This window comes from Lepidochelys kempii, chromosome 2 (assembly GCF_965140265.1).
Source record: "Lepidochelys kempii isolate rLepKem1 chromosome 2, rLepKem1.hap2, whole genome shotgun sequence".
NCBI classification, from domain to species: Eukaryota; Metazoa; Chordata; order Testudines; family Cheloniidae; genus Lepidochelys; species Lepidochelys kempii.
Window position 1 is genome coordinate 235,264,485 of NC_133257.1, and position 20,239 is coordinate 235,284,723.

At 39.5% G+C, this 20,239-nt stretch overlaps 1 protein-coding gene across 9 annotated transcripts in view; it reads right to left on the reverse strand.

Annotated features, from left to right (window-relative positions):
• ARHGAP21 (Rho GTPase activating protein 21) overlaps positions 1 to 20,239 on the reverse strand; it is a 195,531-nt gene that overhangs the window by 31,551 nt on the left and 143,741 nt on the right. For 6 of the 9 annotated variants that reach the window (XM_073334265.1, XM_073334269.1, XM_073334264.1 and 3 more), the window contains 2 exons: positions 19,285 to 19,314; positions 15,798 to 17,730 (listed from right to left, as the gene is read on the reverse strand). In XM_073334265.1, coding sequence (XP_073190366.1) covers positions 15,798 to 17,730; positions 19,285 to 19,314 — 1,963 coding nt within the window. The remainder of the gene's footprint in view (positions 1 to 15,797; positions 17,731 to 19,284; positions 19,315 to 20,239) is intronic. The other 3 variants (XM_073334271.1, XM_073334266.1, XM_073334272.1) reach the window with 1 other exon arrangement.

The window sequence follows — 20,239 nt, forward strand, 5'->3', positions numbered from 1 at the left end:
AGGCATACTATGGATTTATATAGAGGAATTCTGGTATTTTCTGTCTTATTTATCCCGTTCCTAACATTGTTAGATTTTTTTGACTGCCACTGCACACTGAGTGGCTGTTTTCAGAGAACTATCCATGACTCCAAGATCTCTTTCTTGAGTGGCAACAGCTAATTTAGACCCCATCATTTGGTATGTAGTATAGTTGGAATTATGCTTTCCCAACGTGCATTACTTTCCATTTATCAGCATTGAATTTCATCTGCCATTTTGTTGCCCAATCATCCAGTTTTGTGAGATTCCCTTGTAACTCTTCGTAGTCTACTTTGGACTTCTTTCTCTTGAATAGTTTTGAATCATCCGCAAATTTTGCCACCTCATTGTTTACCCCTTTTTCCAGATCATATAAATATGTTGAACAGTACCGGTCCCAGTACAGACCACAGGGGGACACCACTATTTACCTCTCTCCATTCTGAAAACAAACCATTTATTCCTACTCTTTGTTTGCTTTCCTTCAACCAATTACTGACCCATGAGAGGACTTTCCGTTTTATCCCATGATTGCTTACTTTGTTTAAGAGCCTTTGGTGAGGGACCTTGTCAAAAACTTTCTGAAAGTCTAAGTAGATTACATTCAGTGGATCCTCCTTGTCCACAAGTTTGCTGACCCCCTCAAAGAATTTTAATAAATTGGTGAGGTATGATTTCCCTTTACAAAAGCCATGTTTGACTCTTTCCTAACAAATGATCTCTGTAACATGATGTACTACCATATCCTGCAGAAAATGTAAAAAAAGGAACAACAAAATAACTAAGAAAAACAAAGATTTGATAAAGATCCCGGTGTCCGTCATGACATTTGGGGGTGAAGTACATAGCTACAATATTGTCAGCTTGGAGATCAGAATAAAAATGGTCTGAACTCTTCTCCACAAGAGTGGCATTCCCATTCTCGAATGAGGGAAAAGGGAAGCAAACTATACCTTTCTGGTTAAACAAAAACATATTACTAGATCAGGGCATGAAAAGAATGCCAGCTTTATTGAGAGGAGTAAAATATTTATTCCTTTCTTGCAGCAATTTATCTGGCACCACTCAAATGAAATGGGGAAGGGTAATTAGGAGAAATATTTATTTTTAAAAAGCAATGTTTTTGTTTCAAAAACTTCATTAAAAAGTTGTTTATAGGAAACAGGAAAATCTGTAATATGCAAACTCTTGTCTCTTTAAAAATAATGGTGCGAACATTACTCATTTATTCCAACATCTAATCAAAATGGCCTTCCTTACTTCCCGACCAAAGCTAAAAATGGCATCACTTATTCAAATAAGCTGTGTACTGTCCATTCATCTTGTTTTCTAAGACAGACAAAATTAAACTACTTTTAGACATTTACAGTACTTAAGTAATCTCATTTGTAGCAAACTGTGTATAGCCCTAATTACTTTATCGTATTTTAAAGTTTATCCCCAAGGCAAACAGGCTTTTAAGTCAGCCTATATCAAAATCTTCCCATTGTTATGAAGTTGTCAGGTAACCACTCTCTCTTTTGTCTTTTCTTTTAAGCTACAGTGAAGTGACAGTCTAGCTTAATACCTTAATGTAGATTTTATCTAAACCCCACAAACTGTTTTTAAGTAAAAAAGGATGTAGAGTAGGAAAAAATCTCAAATAAGTTGATAGTGACAATCTTGTTAACATTAATTAATTTTAAAGCTTTCCTGTCCCCCCAGTCCCCCACACCCTCACCTCCAGCCCCTCTTTTGGTAAAGGATCAGAAGGCTGGGGAAAAATAGGCTCAAAATGTTTTCCCTCCTTTAACAAAGTGCTTTTCTTCTTATCTTTTTATCTTTTTAAGTATTTTTCTCAGACCTGAAATCACCCCCACCACACATACTCCTATTTTTCTCTCTGTGCACAGAGCTACCCCTTCAGTTTCAGCTTTGCTGCAGCTGTTACTGGTAAGCAGCTCCTTGCAGAGCCTGTGGAAGGGTGTGCATCATCAGCATAACCATGAAAATGCCTGCACACAAAGTGCTGTCAAATGCACAAAGCAAACAAACGTGAGTAATTAAAAAAAAATCTTCTCTCTTTCAGTTACAGTAATGTCAGTGGTTACTTATAACAGTAAGTACAAATGGGATTTCCATTTGACAGTATCCTTTTAAGCACTTACAGATAACTGGTCAAACCTACCTGATTAAAAAATTAAAACCAGTCTCCTTATTTAAAAACAAAATATGACTAAAGTCTATTTTACGTTACTGTCTGCCCAGTGACATAAAAGAGGTAAGACTGAGAAAATGAATCAGCAAGCAAACTAGACTACAATGATTGACAAACTGTATGTTGAAACAGCAGCTATTCTTGTTAAACATGTTTCAACAAGAAACATGACAAGCATATTTGATTTTTTAAAATAAAATTGCACTGTCTTACATTACAAAAACCTTTATACAAAGGAAAGGTGCTCTGTAAGTGTTGTGTACATACACACGGGTGCAATACAATTTAAACCAGAGATTCAAAACCTACAAAAGGTCAGAACAATTATACTTGTCCAATTCAATTAACTGTCTCGGTTCCCAGTGTTAATTAACAAATTATTATTTATATTACAATAGCACCTGGAAACTCAACTGAGATCAGGGACCTGTTGTGCGAGGCAATGGAAATACAAAAAGTAAATGACAGTACCTTTCAAAGAGCTGACAGCCTCAAGGACTGACCCTGTAAAGATTTACATGTGAGTTTAACTTTATACACAGATGAGACAAAGGGTGGTAGAAAGGGAGTATAATTATCTCCATGTTACAGATGGGGAACTGATGCACAGATATTAATTGATTTGCCCAAGATTACACAAGCATCATTTGGCAGAGCCAGGAACTGAACTCAGATTCTCTAAAAACTCTGACTGAGGTTAGCAAAAATTCTAGTCTGAGAGTATGTCTACACTGCAGTTAAAAACCAACAGCTGGCCTATGCCAGATGACTCAGGCTAAGGGGCTGTTTTTAATTGATGTGAAGACTTCAGGCTCAGGCTGCAGCCCGAGCTGTGTGACTCTCCCACCTTGCAGGATTCTAGAGTCTGGACTTCAGCCTGAGAGCAAACGTCTACAGGACAATTAGACAGCCCCTTAACCTGAGCCTGAGTCGGGCAGCACAGGCCTGCAGTGCAATGTAGACATACCCATAAAGGGCTGTCTGTGACCACCCCTGCACAAGTAAACATGGTGGAGATAGCCTTGCTCCCTAACACTCCCTAACTGGCTTTCCCCGGGGGGGAAGTAGGGAAGGCTACCGTCACGCACTGGCACATGATGTTAGGAGGACTGGGCCATTGTGAGGCAGCAGCAAGAAGCCATTCACCCTGTGAGAGAGTAGAGTAGGGTCAACTCTGGCTTGCGCAACCCTGCTGCATCTGGAGAGAGTGTGCCTGAGTCAGGCACACTTCCAAGAAACTCCTGCTGGGAAAATACAGCTCTATCATTCTCGCCCCACCCCCACAACTATCAGCAAAGCTAACTCTTGCAATTTTATCGTGATTCCTGGAAAATTTGGAGTTAATATTTAACACCCCAGCTGTCCAGAGTTCATTTTACAGTGTGAGAATCTCAGCCTCCATTAAAAGAGAAAGGCTATATCTACACTACAGCGTATGTCAGAATAACTTATGTTCTGCAGGGGTGTGAATAAATCACTCTCCTGAGCGATATAAGTTACATCGACATAAGCGTCGGCGGGGACATCGCTATGTCGGCAGGAGACCTTCTCCTGCTGACATTGCTTCTGCCACTCACAGGGGCTTGACTACTTAAGCCAATGGGAGAGCCCTCTGCCATCAGCTTAGAGCAGCTACATTAGAGAGCTTACAGTGGGACAGCTGTATCAGTGCAGCTGCACTGCTCTAAACCCTCTGTTGTAGCTGTGCCCAAAGTCTCCAGCCCTCATGGTTGCAAAGAAAAGCTCCAAAGCACGAACCCTAATACCAGACAGCAAATTAAAAGAACCCCACTATTATTATTTTTAGCAATTTCATGCCAATCATTTTTGCAGCCTGGTTTATGGTTTGAGCACTTGGAGTTGGCAATATGAGATGCACTGTCCTAGGGATGGGGGTTCCACAACCACCGCTCCCAAGAGGAGGAGGCAGGTGGTGGTGGTCGGGGACTCTCTCCTCAGGGGGACCGAGTCATCTATCTGCTTCCCCGACCCGGGAAAACTGAGAAGTCTGCTGCTTGCCAGGAGCTAGGATTCACAATGTGACAGAGAGACTGCAGAGACTCATATAGCTCTCGGATAGCTACCCCTTCCTGTTTCTCCATGTGGGCACCAATGATACTGTGAAGAATGACCTTGAGCGGATCACTGCGGACTATTTGGCTCTGGGAAGGAGGATAAAGGAGTTTAAGGCACAAGTGGTGCTCTCCATCCTCCCTGTGGAAGGAAATGGCCTGGGTAGAGACCGTCAAATTGTGGAAGTCTACGAATGGCTATGCAGGTGGTGTCGGAGAGAAGGCTTTGGATTCTTTGTCCATGGGATGGTGTTCCAAGAAGAAGGAGTGCTAGGCAGATATGGGCTCCACCTAACGAAGAGAAGGAAGAGCATCTTCGCAAGCAGGCTGGCTAACTTAGTGAAGAGGGCTTTAAACTAGGTTCACCGGAGGAAGGAGGAGACCAAAGCCCTGAGGAAGCGGGATACAATGAGGAAGCACGAGCAGGAGAGCGTGAAAGGGGAGGGTTCCTGCCTCATAGTAAGAAAGCAGGACAAACAGCAAGTTATCTCAAGTGCCTATATAGAAATGGAAGAAGCCTGGGAAACAAGCAGGGAGAAGTGGAAGTCCTGGCACAGTCAAGGAATTATGATGTGATTGGAATAACAGAGACTTGGTGGGATAACTCACATGACTGGAGTACTGTCATGGATGGATATAAACTGTTCAGGAAGGATAGGCAGGGCAGAAAAGGTGGGGGAGTTGCACTGTATGTAAGAGAGCAGTATGCCTGCTCAGAGCTCTGGTATGAAATTGCAGAAAAACCTGAGTCTCTCTGGATTAAGTTTAGAAGTGTGAGCAACAAGGGTGATGTCCTGGTGGGAGTCTGCTCTAGACCACCAGACCAGGGGGATAAGGTGGACAAGGCTTTCTTCTAGCAACTAAGGGAAGTTACTAGATCACAGGCCCTGGTTCTTATGGGAGACTTCAATCACCCTGATATCTGCTGGGAGAGCAATACAGCGGTGCACAGACAATCCAGGAAGTTTTTGGAAAGGGTAGGGGACAATTTCCTGGTGCAAGTGCTGGAGGAACCAACTAGGGGCAGAGCTCTTCTTGACATGTTGCTCACAAATAGGGAAAAATTAGTAGGGGAAGCAAAAGTGGATGGGAACCTGGGAGGCAGTGACCATGAGATGGTCAAGTTCAGGATCCTGACACAGGGAAGAAAGAGCAGCAGAATATGGACCTTGGACTTCAGAAAAGCAGACTTTGACAACCTCAGCGAACTGATGGGCAGGATCCCCTGGGAGGCTAATTTGAGGGGGAAAGGAGTCCAGGAGAGCTGGCTGTATTTTAAAGAATCCTTATTGAGGTTATAGGGACAAACCATCCTGATGTGTAGAAAGAATAGTAAATATGGCAGGCGACCAGCTTGGCTTAACAGTGAAATCCTTGCTGATCTTAAACAAAAAAAAGACGCTTACAAGAAGTGGAAGCTTGGACAAATAACCAGGGAAGAGTATAAAAATATTGCTCGGGCATGCAGGAGTGAAATCAGGAAGGCCAAATCACACTTGGAGTTGCAGCTAGGAAGAGATGTTAAGAGTAACAAGAAGGATTTCTTCAGGTATGTTAGCAACAAGAAGAAAGTCAAGGAAAGTGTGGGTCCCTTACTGAATGTGGGAGGCAACCTAGTGACACAGGATGTGGAAAAAGCTAATGTACTCAATGCTTTTTTTGCCTCTGTCTTCACGAACAAGGTTAGCTCCCAGACTGCTGCATTGGGCAGCACAGCATGGGGAGGAGGTGAGCAGCCTTCTGTGAAGAAAGAAGTGGTACGGGACTATTTAGAAAAGCTGGACGAGCACAAGTCCATGGGGCCGGATGCTCTGCGTCCGAGAGTGCTAAAGGAGTTGGCGGATGTGATCGCAGAGCCATTAGCCATTATCTTTGAAAACTCATGGAGATCGGGGGAGGTCCCGGACGACTAGAAAAAGGCGAATATAGTGTCCATCTTTAAAAAAGAGAAGGAGGAGGATCCTGGGAACTACAGGCCAGTCAGCCTCACCTCAGTCCCTGGAAAAATCATAGAGCAGGTCCTCAAGGAATCAATTCTGAAGCACTTAGAGGAGAGGAAAGTGATCGGGAATAGTCAGCATGGATTCACCAAGGGCAAGTCATGCCTGACTAATCTAATTGCCTTCTATGAAGAGATAACTGGCTCTGTGGATGAGGGGAAAGCAGTGGACGTGTTGTTCCTTGACTTTAGCAAAGCTTTTGACACCGTCTCCCACAGTATTCTTGCCAGCAAGTTAAAGTAGTATGGGCTGGATGAATGGACTATAGGGTGGATAGAAAGCTGGCTAGATTGTCGGGCTCAACAGGTAGTGATCAATGGCTCTGTGTCTAGTTGGCAGCCGGTATCAAGTGGAGTGCCCCAAGGGTCGGTCCTCGGGCCCGTTTTGTTCAATATCTTCATTAATGATCGGGAGGATGGTGGATTGAACCCTCAGCAAGTTTGCAGATGACACTAAACTGGGAGGAGAGGTAGATACGCTGGAGGGTAGGGATAGGATACAGAGGGACCTAGACAAATTAGAGGATTGGGCCAAAAGAAATCTGATGGAGGTTCAACAAGGACAAGTGCAGAGTTCTGCACTTAGGATGGAAGAATACCATGCACCACTACAGACTGGAGACCGAATGGCTCGGCAGCAGTTCTGCAGAAAAGGACCGTGAGGTTACAGTGGACGAGAAGCTGGATATGAGTCAACAGTGTGCCCTTGTCGCCAAGAAGGCCAATGGCATTTTGGGATGTATAAGTAGGGGCATTGCCAGCAGATCGAGGGACGTGATCCTTCCCCTCTCTTTGACATTGGTGAGGCCTCTTCTGGAGTACTGTGTCCAGTTTTGGGCCCCACACTACAAGAAGGATGTGGAAAAATTGGAAAACGTCCAGCGGAGGGCAACTAAAATGATTAGGGGACTGGAACATATGTCTTATGAGGAGAGGCTGAGGGAACTGGGATTGTTTAGTCTGCGGAAGAGAAGAATGAGGGGGGATTTGATAGCTGCTTTCAACTACCTGAAAGGGGGTTCCAAAGAGGATGGATCTAGACTGTTCTCAGCGGTAGCAGATGACGGAATGAGGAGTAATGGTCTCAAGTTGTAGTGGGGGAGGTTTAGGTTGGATATTAGGAAAAACTTTTTCACTAGGAGGGTGGTGAAACACTGGAATGCATTACCTAGGGAGGTGGTGCAATCTCCTTCCTCAGAAGTTTTTAAGGTCAGGCTTGACAAAGCCCTGGCTGGGATGATTTAGTTGGGGATTGGTCCTGCTTTGAGGAGGGGGTTGGACTAGATGACCTCCTGAGGTCCCTTCCAACCCTGATATTCTCTGATTCTATGAATATTGCAATCAGTATCTCAATACTACGAAATTCATCCACAAATATTATTAAATAATGCAGCTCCATCTCAATGCATTATAAAGCATGTTATTTTTTTTAACATTTATTAGGGATAATAATTTAATATATGGTCATGAAGCATATTCTAAAAAGTATATAATTTAAACAAGGCCTATTACATGATTTAAAGCTTTAAAATATGCCATATTTTCTTTAATGAGGTATTTGTGTATACATGGACCTTTAAAAGTGTTTTTAATTTGGTTTATAAGCAGAGGACTAAATGAGAGCATAGATAGCACACAGAATAATTATACTCACGTTCAAATCCACAGAACATGAAATTGGAGGTGGGAAAATTGTATTTCTATAACTTTTCAGGGTTTATGAAATCAACACCTGATATTATACATGTATTTGTTTTGTCTGTTGTAAGATACCCCCCACAGTAATTCATGTATAAATCAGCACTGTAATTCTGGTTACTCATCAGTCTTGTGGATTTACAACACTGAACTGCACTTTGTAAAGGGAGTGGTGGCAATTTGTGGAAGGCTGCAAGGTGAGCAATACAAAACTATGCTGGCAAAGCACAAGGAACTCAAACAATTGACAAAAACAAAAATAGATCCTTTTCATTGGTGGGGTAGTAATACAGCCACAGAAGTTTTTCTGGCAGTGGGACGGCACACACTTGTATAATTCAGTCAATCACTGCAAATATGCAAAAGATCAGTTTCATCTACTGCAAATTAAACATTTACATTCAAATGGTTTCTCATTGTTTCCTCATAATTCAGTTCATAAATAATTCCCACAAAAGGAACAATTATCTTACTTTTTACGTGTAATTTAACTGTTAAACTCCTAATAGAGTTTGCTTTATTCTTTATAAAAATGCAGCCCCAAAACTATCAACAGTTCATATAAGGCATGTTTTCTAATTCTTTAATCATTCTTGTGGCTCTTCTCTGAACCCTGTCCAATTTATCAATATCCTTCGTGAATCATGGACCCAAGAATTGGACACTGTATTGCAGCAGCAGTTGCACCAATGCAAAATACAGAGGTAAAATAACCACCTCCTCCTCCTCCCCCCCCCCCCCCCCCCCGTTTATGCATTCCAGGATCACAGTAGCCCTTTTTGCCACAGCCTCACACTGGAAGTTAAATGTTTCAGCTGATTACCCACCATGACCCTCAAATCTTTTTTTTAGAGTCATTACTTTGCAGGATAGAGTCCCCCATCCTGAAAGTATGACCTACATTCTTTATTTTAAGGTATATACATTTAATTTTAGCTGTACTAAAATGCATATTGTTTGCTGGTGTCCAGTTTACTAAGTGATCCAGATCTCTCTGAATCAGTGACTGTCCTCTTCCTTTTTACCACTCCCCCAATTTTTATGCAATCTTCAAACTTATCAGTGATTATTTTGTTTTCTTCCTGGTCATTAATAAAAATGTTAATTCGCATAGGACCAAGAACTGATCCTGGCAGGACCTCACTGGGAACACTCCCGCACAATGAACCCATTTATGATTATATTTTTGAGACTTACCATCTAGCCACCTTTTAATCCATTTAATGCATGCTATGTTAGTTTTATTTCATTTTTTTTAATCAAAATGTTCAGTAACAAGTCCAATGCCCTAAAGAAGTCTATTACATGAATACTATGACCTTTATCAATCAAAACTTGTAATCTCATTTTAAAAAAATCAAGTTATTTTGACATGATCTATTTTCTATAAACCCCAGGTTGACTTGCATTAATTATATTACCCTTGTTTCATTCTTAATCAATCAAGTCCAGTATCAGATGCTCCAGTATCTTGCTCAGGGTCCATGTCGGACAACAGGCCTACAACCACACAGGTCATTCCATTTACCTTTTTAAAATATTGGCACAAAAACATTAGCTGTCTTTCAGAACTTCCACAGTTTTCCAAGAGTTATTGAAAATCAACATTAATGGTCCAGTGAGCTCCCCAGCCAGCTCTTTTAAAACTCTTGGATGACAGTTATCTGGACCTGCTGATTTAAATGCAATTCCTAACATTAGTAGTCTCTGTTCAACATCCTCCAGAGATACTAGTGGAATGGAAAGAGTCCACTTCAAAAGTTATTTCTCCTCCCTTGGTATCCTGCTGTTAATTGATTTATCTCATTAGACTGACTTAACACTTGGTAAAGCAACCCACATCCTTTCATGTATTTATACCCGCTCCTGTACCTTTTACTTCATACATCTGATGAAGTGGGTTCTAGCCCACGAAAGCTTATGCCCAAATAAATTTGTTAGTCTCTCAGGTGCCACAAGGACTCCTCGTTTTTTTTTTCTGATACAGACTAACACGGCTACCACTGAAACCTATCATATGATATGACTACATCAGCTATTTGCCCCCAAATTTCCTAACATTGTATAGATTTACCTATTCCAGTGCATTTTATTTTCTTTATAAAAACTATCAAAGAATGGACAACTGCAGCCCAACTCACACTTAATAATAAAACATATCTAGGCAAAAGTAGTGTACTGATGGAGCAATACCTCAAATAAATTGTCCAAACTTACAATATATGGGACTTACACAACAAAAGCGTACGCTCATTATAGGGCATCAAGTACTGGCTGGGACAAGTTATCCATCTACAAAACATGATGGTGAAAACAGATATACTGGTGCCCGAGTTCATTAAGACACTACCACCATCTTTTCTGTATTGCATTTCTTAAATATGCTTTAGTTCTTTTAAAATTGAAAAGAATAGTTATTATAGGTGTTTTCAGTGTATTTGAAACCACTCTATTCTATACATGGGCCCAAACACCTTGGGAAGGGAGGTTGGGGAGAGCGGTGTTAAAACTATTATTTTTATTCAAGGGGTAAATGGGGAAGACTTTTTTAAGTTAAAAGTACCTGGTCATAAGAAACTGTCAAATATGTCAGATCATACGTGCAGGCCAGCATTTAAATCAGCAGTTGGGATTGCTGGGTTCTACGAATGGCTCTGTTGCTGACTCCTCCACTGCAGGAGAACATACCACCACACAAGCACAATATAGATGGGTTTTGGGAGATTAAATCGATCATTGAAAAGCATTTTGAGATCCCCAGATGAAAGGTGTTTTAGAAATTCAGCAAAAGAAGTATTACTGCAATTACTTTACTTTATAAAGAAATCAGGGGCAGGAAACTAGGAAAGGAATCAAAATGGGTGCAAGGGGGAAAATGAGCCAGAATTAATTAGCCACCACAACAGAAACAAGTCAACCATAGCTGTGATGTAACAAAAGATCAAAAATATTTTTGTTTAACATCATAAAGTAAAAAGTGTACAGACAAATAGGTCATAAAGGGATCATGCAAAAACTCAGAGATAAATATTTGATAAAACGCTCCTAAAATCAGGCAAACTGACTTACAATCCCGCTTTGGAACTTGTGTAACAGTGGCTGGCATCAATGAACAGCAGAATACATTTTAAGGGAAAGAATAATGAGTAACAGCTAGACAGAGTAAATACTGAAAAAATACAAATAAAATAAGGATGATGATTCAGATGCCAAAAACTTGGAATCCTACTGAAGCATGTTTTATTAACCACTTACGTACACACTTAACAGCATTCTGGTTTGGAGTCACTTGGGCAGACGTGCATTTAATTACAGTTTGCTATGGCCAAGGGTTTTTTTTTAGTGAAAAGAATTTAGCTGAACAGACAGGAGAGACCTGAACTAGAGACCAAAAACATTGAACATATTTTTGACTCCTATTAACCTTCTGGACTACCAATGTTCTGTATCTGTAAACAAAGAAAATAAAGGAAGCTATTGTACATTTGGCCAAGTTTCTCTAAATTATACACAACTACAGTACCACATATATTGGTAATGGACTTAAATGATGCCACTTCCTGGGAGACTGACACATTATCAGTCTTAATATATTAAAAATACTGGCATGCCTTTGACAGAAAGATTGAAATTTTACAAGTAATTTGCTGCTTATTGTATACATGAAAGAAATGCACTCAAGAGCAGGGCAGGTAAAAATTTATCTTCTTATAAGAATTGGGCTTTATATACACCCGATTTTTAAATTTAAATTAAATACCTTTTTCTTTTTGAAAATCTAATTAAAATTAAATTTAAAATTATGAAATTAAATTTGAAATTAAATCCTAACATTACTATCATCTACTCAAATAATTTACATTAAATAAAAATAATATTCATGTAGTACAGGGTTGCTGCTGAAGTTTTAAAGAAAGTCAAACCGCTAAACTGGTGGAAATCGCTCCCTGTCTAACCATCTGATGCCAGAATTTGTTGAAGTGCTCATCAGGCTTTTGACCGTAGTAGCCTCTTTTGCAGGTGTTGAAAATATTTTCTTAATATCAGTTTATTTAACTAGTTCAGTTCCTCATTCATTCAGCGCTTGAGAAACCATCTGGGATTGCAAAAGCAGGAAATGCTCGAGATAAAGCTTGAGAAACTGATTAGAGGTGGGAGGATGAGATGTACTGGTTTTAAAATCTTGAAGGACATGGTGACCAGGAACAATTAGTTCAATTGACTAACTACTGATAGCACTTCTTTGTTTTATAAATCAGTTTTAAATGCAGATCATATTTTGATAAGCTTATTTTTTCCTCTTATGTATTCTGAACATATAAGGTAGCTTTTATTTAACCAATAAAAATGTAAAAGGCCGTTTCTGTGCATTTTCAATTAAATTCCAATTTCCATCCAAATGCAGCTGGATACAAATCACAAGTAAAAAAAATCAATTATCTAGTATATAAAAAAAATCATTCACCATTTAACACAATACACACTATACAAATTAAGAATCTGAATAAAATTATGTTAAGCTATATACTTGTTTAAATAAACATGTGCAGATATAGTGCATATATGCCAAATTATACCAACCAATAAGAATCAACTTATTGGTTGGTATAATTCTTAGGAAAATTACTAAAGAGGACAAATGGAAAGCAAGATTAAAATAGGTTATTTAAAGCAATGTATCTTTCTTACTGATTCAAATCAGTTATTAAACCACCTTCCTCAAGAGGCCAATTTTATGAAAGGAATACTTTTAAGAGGCATGCTATAGCTGAACATCCCTAGGTGTAGCAAGAAACTGGAAGGCATTAGTCTGAAGGAAAGTTTGGTTGGATTTCTGTGAAGGATGCAAAACAGTAAGATGCGATCCCACAGAGTACCCTGAAAACAACCCATTCTCCCTGCCTGCTGGCTAATAGTACTTTGCTCCTGGTCAAATCCTCCCCCATCTTCACCAAAATCTAAACAAGTCATCTAGAACAACTGGATCATGTTTATTTTGTTTTAGGAACAGAAAAGTAATAATAATAAAAGGAGCAAAATCTGTCTATTTAAAACGTCAACTCTACATAACATCAGCAAGTTTTTATTCCCTAGGCATTTAAGTCTGGATAATACACCTAGATAGTCTGGAACCCAGTTCCACTGTACTAACAAGATCAGTATTTTATACCAAGTGGATACTAGTGTACATACTTCTGCAGATAAAGCCCTGAGGAAGCAGTTTGCCAATACCACGATAAAATTTTACACAAAATCAATATTCTTCTCTCTTCCACCGTATAGTAAATAGAAAATCCCTTAGATTTTCCAAGTAACTTTTACTCAAAAGACTTAAAAAATGCTTAACCAATTATATTCAGAATATAACAAGGGAACTCTTCATCCATTGAAATATAGTCACCATTGGGGCCAAATGTAGCAACACCACACAATGGTTTAAAACAGAAGTGAAGAATACTGTACCCACCTACAACTTCAAGGGTTGACAGAATGTTAATTATTCAAGGCACATTATTAGTAACTAATACCGCTCTACTCTTTTAAAAAGTGCCATTTGATCTTTAACGAACACAAGTAGCTGGAGCCTCAGTAAAAAATCATCTCCAAAAGACTGCATTTAAAGCAGCATATGGATTCCTAGTATCATGCGTAATAATTAGGTGACTCAAGGGTGTACCCCTACTGAATCAATAGCATCACTTCCTTATGTTCTTTGGAGGTCTCACATCCAAGAGACAGCTGCATAGCTTATGAAAACCTCACAGGATCACACGGTGTTGAGACAGCAGACAAAAAAAAAACCTATCAACTCTTTCTTGTATCTTGCAGAGAGCCATTACCAAAATTAAATACCTCTGTCATAACTGAAAGCTCCTTTGGATTTTAATCTTCATACCTGTTTAAAATCTGGAAGTAAGCCACATTTGTCACAAGTTCTTGGGAAATCTTTTTTGTTTAAATTAAACCCAACCCTTTTTACACAATCTTTTATTGTAATGTGGCATTATTTGCCTGTTACAGTATGACATTTAAATAGTATGTGGTTAGAGAGTTCTTAACCACTCAAACAAGATATATATAATCTATGCATGAAACCATACAGAACCTCTTAATATACCTAAGTCAGACTTCATGTAAAACTTGCATATGTGACAAACTAAGACCTTTAACAGTGAAAGAGCACTAAGCTTTTGAGATACAAAATATACTCCCCCCGCACACAATAAATGTTTATTGGTTACATGCCTTGCTGTCTTATGCTAATGCACTAAGAAGAAACGTGGGCTTGTGTAATAATTAATGGTGAGGATGTACCAATCAATCAAAACAAACAAACTTATATGCTTTCTATACCAACTTGACAGTATGAAAAACCACCTGTCCATTCACAGAGAAAGTTCCTCTGTTAAAGCTAAAGAAGAAAATAATATGCATTCTCTGAGAGACCTTTGCCCTCCAATACACAAAAATTCTCTTCACTATTTCATGTTGGATATCATTAAGTGACTCCCAGCTTGGTTGGGAAGTTTACCTATTAGTTCTAGACAAAAACGGTTGCCATGGACCCATGACCCAAGAGGGCTGCATGACAATACATCTGATACTCCCTTGCATCACTCAACCTTTCAAGCAATGTCAATTAATTAATCTTCACCTAAATTAACCTGGGAAGCGAAGCTTGATATTTACTACATGGAAAATACTGTGCATGTTTACATTCAAGATGATGCAGCCAGATGCAAATCAGCATGTGTGGGAAAAGGTCTGCAGAGCCTAGGTTTCCAATGGATTAAAGAATAAGCATAACTACCACAACTCAGATGATATGGTGATGAGTGCAACTTAACCTGAATACAACAGAAACACATCTCACCCTTGATACTGAAATGTCCTCTTCTCTGTAACTCGCTCTGTGCCTTCTCATCTACCCAGAACACTGCAAAGCTCTTTACTTGCTGCTTCTTAAGTCCCTTGTGGGCGTCCTTTTCCCTTCCACACCAATGTCATGCTTCTTATTCTCACCTTCTTGGCTCTGTACAACTCTGTCCCCATTTATGTCTCTGCCCATGACAACCTTCATGACCTTCCATTCATCCTGCTCTTACTCAATCCTATTAATTGTTCCCTGCTTGCAGATTTGCACCATCTTTTGTTCCACCGCTTACACCTGGAACAGCTCCTCCCTCCCCAAGTCCTGGCAATGAACAGCTTCCCCCTACTTATAAATCAAATCCCTTAAGACCAGGTTTTTTTCACAAATCGTTATTACAATTATCCTCACCCATATCACCACACCACCAATCATTTTCTAAGAAAGACTAACGGTCCTTGGGGCAGCAACCTTATATTTTACAGTGTTTTGAAAAGCATTATAAGCACTGATTCTGCTGAATTATTTCTAATGAATAAAAAATGATCACATGCACAATGCTCCACTGCAAATAAGATCAGATCAGATCGTGGAGTAAAAACCAGAAAAAGGTATATAATTTTGGGAGTTGTGGAAGAAATTGAAGAAAATTCTAGAGAAACATTTTGAATCACAATGGGTTTTCCTAGACATACTATACAGCACACAACGAATGAAATATTTTTCCTCTTCTGAAAAATACTCCAGTGTTTACCATCCTAAATGTCTATTTGGTTAAGTAGTGTTGGAAAAGATCCACACAGAGGGAAGGTTTAAATGACTTCTAATTAGCCACCTGAATGTTGTTCTCTTGATTTAAACCCTATAAATTAGAGACAAAGTAGTAAAACAATATACTTTATACATATTACACTGATACAATGAATCTGTTTAGCTCACCTATAAATGGAATGGATGCCAAGGAATCACCAGGTGGGCTGGAACCTGATGCTTTCCTTTCTTCAATTCTTTTTATATGCACCTCTCTACGTGCATCATTAGGTAACCAACAGGTAGTGTCTGAGACAGCCTCCTGGTCATTTACTGCTAGGATGTAGGATTGTTGTCTCAAAGGCTGTGGAGTCTGGTGACCAGAAGGAGATTTTTCCCGGAAGACAACTGTTTCTGTGTCATTTTCCGGAACATCTGGTTGCTGAATTTCAGGCTCTTGTGCATTTTCCCTTTCAAAATGTTGAATTTTTTGTCTAAAGGAAACATCTAAGTTATCAGAGGTAGCTGAGCTCTCGCTCATCTGTTGGACAAGTCTGGCAGAAGCTGCAGTTGAAGTGAGGGGTTGGATGCTCTTGCCAATTTCTGTTTTGTGGTCTGGGGCATCTTCTCCTCGGATCCTTGATTGCTGATTTAACAGATCACTCTGATGCAAGTGATTTACTGCTCTTTGGTCTTTGGCCACAATATCCAGGCTCTGATTAATGGGAAGTGAAGATTTTTCTGCATAGGGAACAGAGGTCTTCAAAGAGTTACTTTTAGAACTTTTGTCTGTCACAAGAGACAGTCTCTCTTGTGAGGTGGTTGTAGGCTTTGAAATGCCACCAGCTATTTGAAAATCCCTAGTCGGCTGCAGTGTTTTTACATCTGATGGAACTTTCTGGAACTGAGAAGCAGACACAGAAGCTCTATTGCTTTTTCGCCTGTCTGAATTATAAGCACCTGGAGCCACAGAAAAATGGGGACCTCGAAGGGACATATGAAATGCGTGCTGTCTAGATCTTTCATAAATACCTCGCCGATCATCTTGCTCAGTAAATCCAGTCCACTTGTAAGTCTTTTTTCTGTCTTCATTTGAATCTGCAACAAGATTCTCAGCACAAAAATTTTCTGTTTCACCCTGCTTGCCAAGGTAATCCCACGACTGAGTTCTGTGGCTCCTAGAACTAATAGATGGCGAAGTTAATGCATCTTGTGAAGCACTTCTTGGCCACTCTTTCATCAACACAGGATCTTCAAGTCTTTCCTGGGACACGCTCCGTTGTCGGATCTGAACAGACTGTGGAACCCTATCATGAGAGGTGCTTCTGCGTCGTACCTGTGAAATAGTGCGATTTGGCACCACATAATCAGTTGCGTTTTGAGAGGCCGCTCTCAAACTATCCAATCTTTCCTGTATTGTTCGGCAGCCGTACATGTGCAAACGTCTGTTATCAATGTACTCTTTGTAGGTTTTGTAGTTTTTCCAGTCTATGTGCTGGTGGGAGTTTGGAGAAGTATAGTGATTAGTAGAGGTTGGGGGAGAACCTGCAGGTGGTCTAGTGCTTGAGATCCCTTCTGGGTGTCCTCCATAATTTCCAGATTTACTTGTCATTCCAGTGGGATCTACTGGCCTTGTAAGTGGAGTCTGAGGAAGTACAACGGCAGTGGACACTGAAGATGGTGGTGATGTGGTCCATGCTTTTGTTTTTAAAGTGGTTTGATCCTTTAAGCCATACCTCACTTCCTCCGTCCTGTGTGATGGACCAGCATGATTGGTTCTACACGATGGCAAATCTACAGCCTTCTCAGAAGGCACAACCACAGTCCTTATGGTTTCATTGCAAACACACACAGCTGTATTTGATTTTGCAATGTCTGTTGGTGATGGAGGCACTTGTATTTCCATTCTATAGGCCCTGTCTGGTTGCATCAATGTTCGTACTGGTCTAGTGGCTTGCTGCTTGCCCAATGAAGAGTCAGAAGGCGGTATGTCTACAGACTGTGCCATGACAGAAGCTGTGGATGTTAGTCGAGGATAACATATTGGTGGTGGTTCAGGAATGTTGTGAGCATTGCCACTATAGGCTTCATTGCCTTTCAGGTAGGCATCTTGGGAATATGCCTGTGGATGGACGATTTAAAAAAGTGTTAATTCACAGAAAACAGAGATGGAAAGATCACCACACTGAGTCCATTCTCCTGCAATGGCAGGATAAAGTCCCTAGAGAGAAGACAGCTTGGATATTAAATTCATACTACACTTGATCTTAAATAACAGCACAGTTTAAAAATGTATAAAAATAGTACATTTCTTCCCTTAATGCTTCCTTGCTGTTTGGAAATGTAACATGTGAAGTCACTACAGCAAAGAAAAAAACAAAAAACTCACTTTAGAAACCAAATGAATTACAAATTTCTAAAAATCAATGCAGGTAGATGAGACATTTCCCAAGATTTGTGAGCACAAACTAAAGGATTAATCCCCACCACCACCCAATTTCCTCCAACCATACTACTTCAAATATTCCTCCCTTTTAAGCCTCTTGATGCTGAGAGCCAGGATTTCACAGCAATCGACAGGTTAAATGACTGCATAATACATTTAACCAGCACTAGAATATTCTCTGTTGTCTTGCCATTTAAAAGATTGTATACAAATGCTATCTACTTCTTCCTGTAATATAGATTCTCATATGTAAAAGGCACTGTTGCTAAATGTAAAATGAATAAATTAGAGTGACTGATAACATCTTTGTTGCCAGCCAACACCCACCACCCTTTAAACAATCTTACATGTTATAGAAGACATTCAATAAATGACACTATTATAAAATTAGTTGCTTAAATTGACAGATATAAATTTGAAAATACATGCGTACCTACTATTGTCTATACACCATTACTGTAAAATGCAAACTAAAATTTCGAATTAATTTGCTGTGTATGTTTAATAATTCACATCTTACCTTGTGTTTAAGAGCCTGACTCCTAAGAAAAATGGTTAGATTACATTTTGCACGTTTCATCAGTCTCCCTTTTGCATCAAGAGACATTTCTGTAATCATTGCAAAACCAACAGCATATACACAAAATCAAAGTCAAACAACATTTAAAAATCCATAAAAACTACTACGTTATTTTAAAACTTTAGCATTACTTGGTTTAATTAAAATGTGATGAAATAGAGAGCTGACAATTCCAATCTTGCCAATACAGCAAATGACTAAAATGATTTCCCAGATCTTTTATACAGTTTAGGTGTGGTATCATATTACAGCATTTCCTGCTCAAATCATAACATGCTCAATTCAGACAATCAACATGACTTGTCTTAGCATTAGACAGGTTGTAAAAGCCATAGTGCAGCCATAAACATAAGACTGAGAGCAAAGTACTGAGGGGGAGGGCGAGGCACTTAAAACACTGCTGCAAAAAACATTATGTTGAGCATTAGTTAAGTGCAGAATATTAAAGCAAACTGAAAAGAAATCAACCAAGTAACACAGGCATACTCTACAAATTAACAGGGTTATACGCTATGAAGGGAATTTAGCTGATCAGCATATCGAGCTCATTTCCAGCATCTCGCAGGTTTTAATATTCTGGCTTCTTATAAATCTTAAGAAAAACATGCCTTACAAAAATCTGAGAAATTGCTACTGTGTACATTTCTTACCAGTGCTGTGACATCCTTTGTAAACTGCAGCTGGCAGAAAATAGGAAAATATAGTAAAAGCTGCTTACAGATGTAAAGACAGAATTATGTTGTCATACTGATTCTGGATACAGCAAGCTAAAAATACATCTAATACCAATTTCTCTGGAAGGTACCAACAGAGGTAAAGGGCAGTGGAGTATAAAAAAATAACTTCAGGTTCTTTGTGGACATGTCCATCTCCTGCTTCTTGCGTTTATTCTCTACCCGCTCCGGAAAGCAAAATACATTTGTGCCATGTTGTCTTGGTGCATCTTTACTGTTGCATGCAGAGTGCTCTGGTTATGTGTAACAAGGCTTCCCTTCCACTAGAGCAACATTACTGTCTCATCTCCCCTGAGCTGCTACCATCCCTGCTTCCAGATGACGAAATGAGGTCTTCATTATGCATTTGAAACAGTGCACCCCTTCCCCACATGTATCTGAACATAACCACAAGCTGTCAGCTGACTGCAGCTGCTTTCACACTATATATCTGAAATTAGAGGGATGATTCTGCAGAAACATCCTCCCCATGTGATTGGTTTCATTTTTTTCCACCCCTCACAAAACAGGAACAAGCTGTGTTTCCATTACATGTTGCACCCTAATAGTTTTTTTATCTATATGTTTTTCCCTATAGCAGAATATAAAAACTATTTTTATACTTTTATATAAGTGGATATATGTGATCTTGACAGGCTCCCAATAAAATTTAAAAAGAAATGAGAAGGAAGAAAAGACACCCAGAAACATGCAAATGAAATAACAGACTATTATCATGCAAAATAATTAAGACCAGGCAGAATTTTGCCCGTTTGTAAGGCAAAAAACCAAAATAGTTCTCCTTCCTGGACTAAGCTAATGTTAACGTTCTCCATCAGACTTAAGTTATAAACTGTGTTGGAGTTTGCATCTTTGTAAAATATGTCCACCA